General features: G+C 52.9%; 1 protein-coding gene across 1 annotated transcript; it reads left to right on the top strand.

Annotated features, from left to right (window-relative positions):
* The first annotated feature begins 2,140 nt into the window (after positions 1–2,140).
* On the top strand, positions 2,141–5,114 carry olig2 (oligodendrocyte lineage transcription factor 2). The gene is given in 3 exon segments (XM_086051702.1): positions 2,141–2,330; positions 3,804–4,560; positions 4,562–5,114. Coding segments are annotated over 2 exon segments (882 nt in total). The 5' UTR covers positions 2,141–2,330; positions 3,804–3,816; the 3' UTR covers positions 4,700–5,114.
* Positions 5,115–9,396: the final 4,282 nt, after the last annotated feature.

The raw sequence follows: 9,396 nt of genomic DNA, 5'->3' as shown, positions 1-9,396 counted from the left end.
TGAGGCGAAGAGCGACGAGGAACAAAGCCCCCCGCCTCTCCCCTCTGGCTCTCCCACACAGTGGCGCAAATCCTCTTTTTCTGTGCCGGCGGCCAGATGGGGCGGCGGGAAGAATGGGGCGGCCCGGCGCGGCCCGGCCCGGGCGGCCCGGCCCGGGCCGGGCCATTCAATTTGTCACGTCGCCTAAAGAGCTTGTAAACCGTCCGGGCCCTGCCACTTAATTAGCTCCTAATAGTCGCCGTGGGCACAAAGCCCCCCCGTGGCCCCCGCCCGCCGCGGACTTAGCGCTCAAAGCGTATCGTTTTAAGCGCCGTCGCGCACTCGCTGGTGTGGCCGGCAAAGAAATGGCGCTCCGGCGAGCGCTTGACGGATTAGTTTTCCTTGTCCCGCTTTGTCCCTCCAAATCCCTTTTTGGGGCTCTTCTGCCCATCTGGAACGGGAGCACTTCATCAAACTTACACCCTAGAAACTCAAAGCATTCAACCTCCTCGATCTGGATTACATTGGTTTCTGGGGCTTGGGGGGGACGGCTTTTTTTTCTTTTTTTTTTTCCAGAGAACGAGATTTTGTCCGTAACGATTTCAAAGACGCGGTGCCGGTGGCTTTCCTTGCTCACAAAGTTGCCGCAAGTGCCACTAGGGCAGCGTTGAGGGTTGACAGCGAGTTTTTGTTGGCAGCTTTTGAAATCTGCTTTTTGTCGCGCGCCTCCTCAAGCTTCAGCGCAAAAACGTTGGCCTTGCGTGCGTGCGTGCGTGCGTGCGTGCGTGCGTGGAGCAGCTTTGCTTTTGCTTTGAAGATCACATTTGGAAAGCGGGACCTCAAAAGACCTTGTCCTCAACGTTGTGGCCACGCACCAGTGCCTCATTGTCACAAAAAGCAAGCAAGGCCAAAGACGCTCGCTCGGGCATTTTGGCCGACGGTGGCAGCGGAAGCCCAAGGAAAGCCTTGCCCGTGGAAACACTCGCAAGTGGTCCCCGCCATTTTTCTTTTCTTTGCGAGTTGTTTGGAGGCAGCGAGGAGGAGGAGGACGCCGTTCAAGCCTTTGCTTTGAGCCCGCTCACGGGCAATCGGAGACCCGAAGCGGGTGCCGGACCGCAACCTTGACTTGATTCCAATTAGTTGGACTGAAGGCGATCGAGAAAAAGAGCAAAGGTCTTTGATGATGTCACTTCCTGCTTACGGAATCGGGGGGGGGGGGAGGGGGGAGCGGGGGAAGCCGGAGGCCTCCAAGTGCGGCGGCGAAGCTCCGCCGGTGACGTTTTGAGCAGCAAAAAACTCACTCGAAAAAAGTCCATCAGCATCCACACAAACAACCGCGTTCGCATGTCTGACAAGAAGCGCGCGAATCATGACGTCATTCGAACAATTCAACAGAAAAAAAACAATCCGAAAAATCAACTTTGTGGATGCAGTCAAATCGGGAATAAGAAAAAATGACAAGAAACAAATCAATGTTACATCGATCAAATTGAGTTGATTCGAGGAAAAAAGAAAATAGGCCGTTACAAACCAACCGTGTGCAAATCATCAAATGACCTCACGAGGCGGCAAAAGGTCGTCGTCGTCGTCGTCGTCGTCGTCATCATCCACGTCGTCATCCATCATCGTCGTCGTCATCATCGCGATCAGGTGACGGCTTCCTCCTGAGCGGCGCGCCGCCGACGCAGCGTCTGATCGGGCGCGTGCATGCGCGCGCGTCCTCCGACCTCCACCCGTGACGTTGCTGCACCGTTGCGCACGACAAACTTCGCATGAAGACGGGGACGGGGGGAGGGGGGGGGGTGCGGAGGGCCGTAGGTCATGCATGAGTCGTTGACAAACGAAGGCAAGGAACGAAGGCACCTGCTTCAAAGCAAAATTCATCTTTCATCACTTCCGGTAGCAAGAAGCCTGCGACGCGTACACCAACAGGTATCTTCTTACCTGCGTGTGTGTGTGCGTGTGTGTCTTTCTTTCAACTTCCTGCCGTGTGTGTGTGTGTGTGATTTGACTTGAGATGCTGCCGCCCCGCCCTCCCTCAAGCCAGTTGATTGGTAGCTTGCGCGCGCGCGCGCGCACACACACCAACACAGAATGAATGTTGTTGTCCCGGTGACCCCCCTCCCTCCTCGCCCCCCTCCGTATAAAAGGCGGCCAGCCCCGGCGGCGCGTCACTGTGCAGCTGCCCCGCGCGCGAAAGGACGTCCACGTCGTCCACGTGGTCCACGTGCAGCGCAGACGACGTCACGTCACGTCACGTCACGTCACGTCACGTCAGGTCACGCGGATTTCGCGTCGCCCCTTTTGCCCTTTTGGGCCTTTTTGGGAACTTGGCCCCATAACAGGTCACGGTAAGTTGCAAGGATTGCGCGCTGTGCAACTTTTGCTTTCAATGCGCGTGCGCGCGCGCGCGGGCGTCCGGCCGTGCGGCCGGACCGGACGAGTTTGCGCGTGGAAACAACTCGGATTGCCCGACACACGCACAAGGCCTGCGTGCATGAAGCTCACAACTTGGTGCTGTCGACAACGGGGACGGGGGGACGGGGGGACGGGGGTCTCTGTGGCATTTTCGATCATATAGATTTGATATTCTAGAATTGTATTGTATTAGGTTATATTCCATGATGCTTTTAATGCTATTATCCCGCGACCCGATAAGTGGTTCTGGGTGGATAAATTCTATTATTGTTTTGTTATATGATTTGATCTTCTTTCTGCCATCTCATATTTACGTGCACTCCGGATTTCAATCGATTGGCTTGATTGGTTCTGATTTGGTTTCAATTGGTCAACACCATCGCCGCTCCTCTCCGGCTTTTTGGGACCAACGAATAATTTGCAAGCCTTGGCCTTCCTGCCTGCCTTCCTTCCTTTTTTCCTTCCTTCCTTCCTTCCTTCCTTCCTGCCTGCCTTCCTTCCTTTTTTCCTTCCTTCCTTCCTGCCTGCCTGCCTTCCTTCCTTTTTTCCTTCCTTCCTTCCTGCCTGCCTGCCCGCCCGCCCGCCCGCCTGCCTGCCCGCCCGCCCGCCCGCCTTCCTTCCTTCCTTCCTCGCTTCCTCCAAGTTGATCGGATTCATGTGCAGCTCCGGTTGTCGAGGGTCTTGCCGGTTTTGGATGTCGCCCTCCTCCAACACGCCCCATTGAAATGTTGAGCTCGGAGCAAGCCTGAGTGGCATGGTGAGCTTTTCACTTTTCACTCGGCTGACTTGAAGGACGACACACACGACAGCGGCGCACACGCACGCATTTTACATGTAGAATTCATTTACGTTCAATGTAAAGTTGAATTTCTTTTTCGATGCTAAAAAAGATTTAGCGTGTCAGTAGTGTAACATGGACGGAAGTATGTTGGTAGCTTTCCTTTTGACCAAAAAGTTCAAAGCAAGCTTGGAGGGGAGCACGTGAGTCCAACTACTGTTGATTGTTGAAATGATTGTTCGATGGACGAGCAAGTTTCTTGGCGTCCTGCGGCAAAACCAAAAGTCCAATTCCGAAGTGTTGTTATTTTTTCTTTCGTTTCTTGTCAAACGTCCTGCAAGGTGAAGAGCCAAACGGAAACACGTCCGCCTCATCCAGGCACATTTTGAACGGAACAAAACGAGCCAAACCAACAATGTACTTTCCCGGAGTGCGTGCGTGCGTGCGTGTGTCCAGTTGCGAGGCGAAGCGAGGCGAGGCGAAGCGAAGCGAAGCGAAGCGAAAGGCCGAATGAGGAAAGTTGGAGGGCGCTGCATGCTCGTTCATTTGTGCGCTTCTCATCCACGTTGCCATGCGGCGCGCACGCAGTGGCCCGTCCAAGTGACGTCATGTGGTGTTGTCTCGGCAGGTGCGCGCGCACGATGGAGTCGGACGCGAGCCGCGTGTCGTCGCCGGAAGCGGACGCCGCCTTCCTGTCCACGCTGCGCCGCTGCGCGCAGGCCCACGCCCACGCCCACGCCCACGCCCACGCCCACGCCCACGCCCACGGCTTCCCGGGCGCCGTGTCGTCCACGCAGGGCGACTCGCCCACGGGGGGGCCGCCGCCCCGCCACCATCTCCGCCGCCGTGACGCCGACGTGGGCGCCGCCGGCGACGACGACGACGACGACGACGACGACGATGACGACGAGGACGCGGCGGACGCGCTTTCGTCGGCGGCGCGCGCGGCCTCCAAGAAGGCGGAGCGCAAGCTGCTGTCGGAGCACGAGCTGCAGTCCATCCGCCTGAAGATCAACAGCCGCGAGCGCAAGCGCATGCACGACCTGAACGTGGCCATGGACGGCCTGCGCGAGGTCATGCCCTACGCGCACGGGCCCTCCGTGCGCAAGCTGTCCAAGATCGCCACCTTGCTGCTGGCCAGGAACTACATCCTCATGCTCAGCTCCTCGCTGGACGAGATGAAGCGGCTGCTGGCCGACATTTACGGCGGCGGCGGCGCGGGCGCGGGCGCGGGGGCGGGCGCGGCGGCGGCGGCGGCGGCGGCGGCCGCCGGGGGCGCGCACCACCCTTCCTTGACTCACTCGCACCCGGCCGCCCTGCATGCGGCGGGCCCGCACGGCGTGCACCACCCGCTGCTGCCGCCGCCGCCACCGCCGCCGCCGCCTACCAGGCCCCCCCCCGCACGGACTCCTCAAAGCCCCCCCGCCCGCCTTCCAGCACTGGGGGGTCGCCGCCGCCGGGATGCCGTGCCCGTGCAGCATGTGCGCGGTGCCGCGCCTGCACGTCGGAGACTCCAACAAGTGAACGCACGCACGCAGGCACGCGCGCGCGCGGGGGGATGCACAAAAGAAAAAAAAGTTTGGGTTGAATTGGCTCCCTTTTAGGTGGTCAAGTGGTTGCACGAAATGAAAGCATCCAGATCCATTTTTGGATCTACTTGAAAAATGCCTTTGCTCGCACAAGATCGTCTTTCGCGCAACCACGCTTGACCAAACAAAATTGATGAAATTAAAAAAAAAAAAAAGAAGCAGGTTTTCGGTGAACGACCACTGACCCCCCCCCAACCCCACCCCACCCCACCACGCGTGACTTGTAAATAGTTGTACAGCGTACGCGCTCTGTCTTTTGCTTTGTGAATGTTTGTACGAAACGAACGAACCAATATTTATTGACAAGTGTCACGTGACTCGACTCAAGGAAAATAAAGTCTCCAAAATGACATGCCTGCATGTTGGCTTTTTTTCTCGTTTCAATTTAAGAAGGAAGGACCCTTTTTTGGCCGTGTTGGGTGCAAAAAAATCATCTACATTCTTGATCTGTCTTTCCTCGCGATTTCTCACCTTTGATTTGAAAGTTGAAACCAAACTTGCTTTTGCGACATTATCCAAATTTCCAATCATCTCAAATTCATCCTTGCATGATTTTCACTTTTCACACGTAGAAAAGAACGCGGTAGTGCTAGCGAGTGCATGTGAGTGAAAATGTTCACGTCCGAGTTCAGTTTGCTTTTTTCGCCAAAATGAGTGCAGCGACTGCAACAATCATTCACTTCGATCAACAATTCGAAACCGTTGTCAAATGAGAACGTGATGCTCGGCGTCGTTGCAAGGCGTTGACTTTAAAAACGTCCCTGGATCCCGATACATTTCGAAGTCGGTGCTGAAAAAAATCCATCTGGATTCAGATGATTTGATTTCGTGCGACCACTTGACGAAATCAAATGGACGACGTAAAGGATGCACGCTCCTTTTTTTCAGTCTTCTTTGGCGAAATTTGCATGAAGCAAAGTCTTGTTGAATAGTCCGGCCATGCCTGACTTGGCGCCAAAAGATCCTTTTGGTCTCGCTCGAATGCGTCGCAGGCAGACGAGAAGGAAACTCGATGGCGGCCCTCGTTGACTCGAGACGACGAGGGGAGCCCTCCGCCCTGCTGCAAAAGTCTCGCGCATGGACGCAAAGGCTCGCAATTTGCCGCAGGTGCTGCGCTTCTGCAGGCAGCGTGAACGAAATGACTTTCCGCTTGCAAAATGGGCCTCTCGTTTTTGTTTGCAAAAAAACAAAACAAAAAAAAAAACGCCGTGCATCATTGACTCCATTTGATTTGGTCAAGTGGTTCCACGAAATAAAATCATCTGAATCCGGATCGATTTTTTGAAGCATCCACTTTAAAAATGTATCGGGATCCGGATGATTTTTTTTTTATTTGTATTTTGTGCAACCGCGAAATCAAATCGAGCAAATTCAAGCATCGTTTTTTCAGTGTAGGTTTCAGGGCCTTTGGAGAATGCGAAAAGCACTTTCTGGGGCAACCGCATCTGCGCCGTGTTTTGGCCCATGCACCGGTGCGCTGCACTTGATTCGTGTAGTATGCATGCAGCGCTCCCTCCCAATGTGTGGGCCCGCAACGGCTGCTCCAATCGATCAGGTCAAACGAAAAGATCCAAGCCGCAAGCGTGCGAGCCGTGCGAGCCGTGCGAGCCGTGCAGCCGTGCAGCCGTGCAGCCGTGCAGCCGTGCAGCCGTGCAGCCGTGCAGCCGTGCAGCCGTGCAGCCGTGCAGCCGTGCAGCCGTGCAGCCGTGCAGCCGTGCAGCCGTGCAGCCGTGCTTGCTTTCGTCGGCAGAGACGCAAGACGCTGCGAGTTGTGCACAAGCACGCGCAACGCAAAAGGAAAACATACAAAAGCAATATCAATCAAAACAACAGTCAAAAATATAATAACAATCCTAATACTGTCAAAAAGGAAAATGCTACTCCTATATCGCTTTAAAAAAAAACTGGAAAAATAATAAAATAATCATATCGTTTTAAAAAACGATAATAGTAAAACAACAACAAGAATAACAATATAATCGTCTCCAGCACACAGTGAACAAACTGCTGCGCATCATTGGCTCCATTTGATTTAGTCAAGTGGTGGCACAAATCAAATCCTCTGAACCCAGGTCGATTTTGAAAATATAGAATCTGGATTCAGAGGATTTGATTTTGTGCAAGCACTTGACCAAATCAAACGGAGTACATTCAACCATCGTTTCTTTCAGTGCACCCTGGTGAGGAAAAGTGGCACCGAAAATGGAGGGATCACGGCCGGGCAAAGAAAAATAGGACCAACCGAATCATATAGTAATCATCGTCAAATAATAGCAATAATAAGAATAGTCATATAGTAATAATAAATGACTAAATCAAATACTAATAAGTGGTTTGGAGAATGAATAAAGTAAAATAATAAAAACGGTAACCGCAACAACAGCAACAACAACAACAACAACAATAATAATAATAATAGTCATATTGAGTAACATCGAATGGTGTCATTTGGCTTTGAAAAGTCCAGGTCTGAGGGTAAAAAGTCACGTGTTGAGAATCAAGTGGTGTACTGGGCGTGTGAGGAAGGCCACTTCGGATCGCACGAGACGATGACTTTTGAGCAACTCGCTGCGGCCTGCAAAAGACACGACGCGTGACGCGCTGCAGCTCAGCTGCAGCTGAACGTTCGTTCGTTCGTTCGTTCGTTCGTTCGTTCGTTCGTTCGCCTTCAACGCTTGACACGCGCCGGCTCATTTGCACTCGACAAAATGAAAAAGGAGCCAAATGTTCACTATTGACTGCTGAAAATGGCGACATTAGGCAAGTAGGCCTTTCATGGTTTCATATTTCATGTTATAAAAAAAAAAATCACTGTTGGATTTTTTTCTATTTGGTATATTTTTGCTATATTGTTTTTTGTTTCCCTGTTTGGCCCGAGTTGCGGCTATGCGCAAATCCGTCACGTCTGCTCAGGCGAGCTCGTGCGAGCTCGTGCGAGCTCGTGCCGAGCTCGTGCGAGCTCCTGCCAAGCTCGCACCTGCACTTGGTCCGCTCCAGTTCGGCCACGCCGTTCGCTGTGATTGGCTGTCAGCGGCTTAATAAAGTGCTTCAAGTCCACCGTGTGCGCGCGCGCGCCATTTATTTTGTTCTTTTGTTCTTGTATTTGTGGAAGTTGAGTTGAGCAAGTTTGCATTTCTTTAGCGAGTATCAGAAAGCACGTAAAGGCGATCGTTCATTGCTTTCAAAACAAAACCAAACACCTGCCGTGCACGCCATTTTTTTCGAGATTGCCATAGTCCAAAAAACATCCTGTGTTTGCTGTCACTTCAGCGTGCCATCGTCGACATTTTTAGCTTTGTACTGATACTGGTCCACTTCGAACTTGGTAGCCTTGTTGTTGTTTTCGTTTAACTTAATTCTCTGCAAGTGTCTTTTGGAAACGGCGCAGACTGTTGTTTGTTTGTTTGTTTGTTTGTTTGTTTGTTTGTTATGAAGAACGTACAGCAATCGGATTTGCCATTCGATGCGGGCGGCCCGCGTGATTACTTCCGGGTAGGTCAACACTTTGCCGTCCTCTGATTGGCTCAGAGCGTCTCGCGTGAAGCCGCGCGAGCAAACGTTGGACCCGACTGAAAACGGATTTTCAAAGCGGACTTTTCAAGAAAGAAAAGAAAAGGCGGACATTGTGAGGATAAATGGGACATGGCTTAGGCGGCCAAGGATTGGTTTGCCACTTTGACAGCGGCCACAAACTAGCAAAAAGCGTCTCTGGTGACAACCATGTATTGAGTTGAAACAATGACATTCTTTTGACGTGTTATTAGAAAAGGATTGCGCATGCACTGTTCAAGACATTTGGAGTTGAAGGTCGGAATGGCCAACTTGGTTACGTGCAGATAGTGTGAGCGAGTTGGCGTCTCACTCAGCGGCGGCCGGAGGGAAAGACAAAGTCAAAATAATCGTCCTCATAGCCTTTCCGTCCTCGTCCTTTCAAAGCCTTTCCGTCCTTACATTTTGTCACCCCCCCACCCCCCAAAAAAATGAAGTATCCCTCCATGACGCTGTGGGAGGGATGCTAACGGCTCAGGTTTCAAAATTCAGAAAAGTTTTTTAAAGTCTATTAGCTGTTTAATTTCCTACTGGGGGGGGGGGAGGATGCCCTCCGCTTGTCCTTGGTCTCGTCACGGTCTCGGCCTGTATCGGTCCTGGATTTAGCTAGTCTCAGTCTTGCTTCGTTTCATCTCGACTTGTCTCTGTTGCGAGCGCGTCTCAATGGCGCGAGTGTCGCTCTCAAATAGCGTGCGCGCCGCTGGACTTTGGTCTCCGAACTGAAGATGCGCCGCTGTCTTCCTCCATGAAATCTTTCTTTGTCATTTTGGCGGTGAGTTCGACGGGATTGGATGGTTGTCGGCGCGCGTCCCCAAGGAAGTTCACGGAATGCCGCAACGAGTTTTGGGACGCAACTTCTGCTGGTCGACACGCTACCTTTTTCGGGGCTTCTTGCTCTGAGAGGGAAACGGAAGAGAAAGTGTGAATTGTTGCGGTGCGTCGCCATGGTGACAAGGCCGGATTGACCCCGGTCTTTTCCTGTCACCGAGACGACGGCAAAAGATGGGACAGTTGGTTCTTTTAGCGTGCAGGTGCACACGTGCTGCTGGTCCAAATGGATGCTGCTGCGTCTCCAGTCTTCCT

This window comes from Filicampus tigris, chromosome 14, assembly GCF_054856515.1.
Source record: "Filicampus tigris isolate MCC_2025a chromosome 14, RoL_Ftig_1.0, whole genome shotgun sequence".
Classification (NCBI taxonomy): domain Eukaryota; kingdom Metazoa; phylum Chordata; class Actinopteri; order Syngnathiformes; family Syngnathidae; genus Filicampus; species Filicampus tigris.
This window is presented reverse-complemented; position numbering and strand designations above follow the sequence as displayed.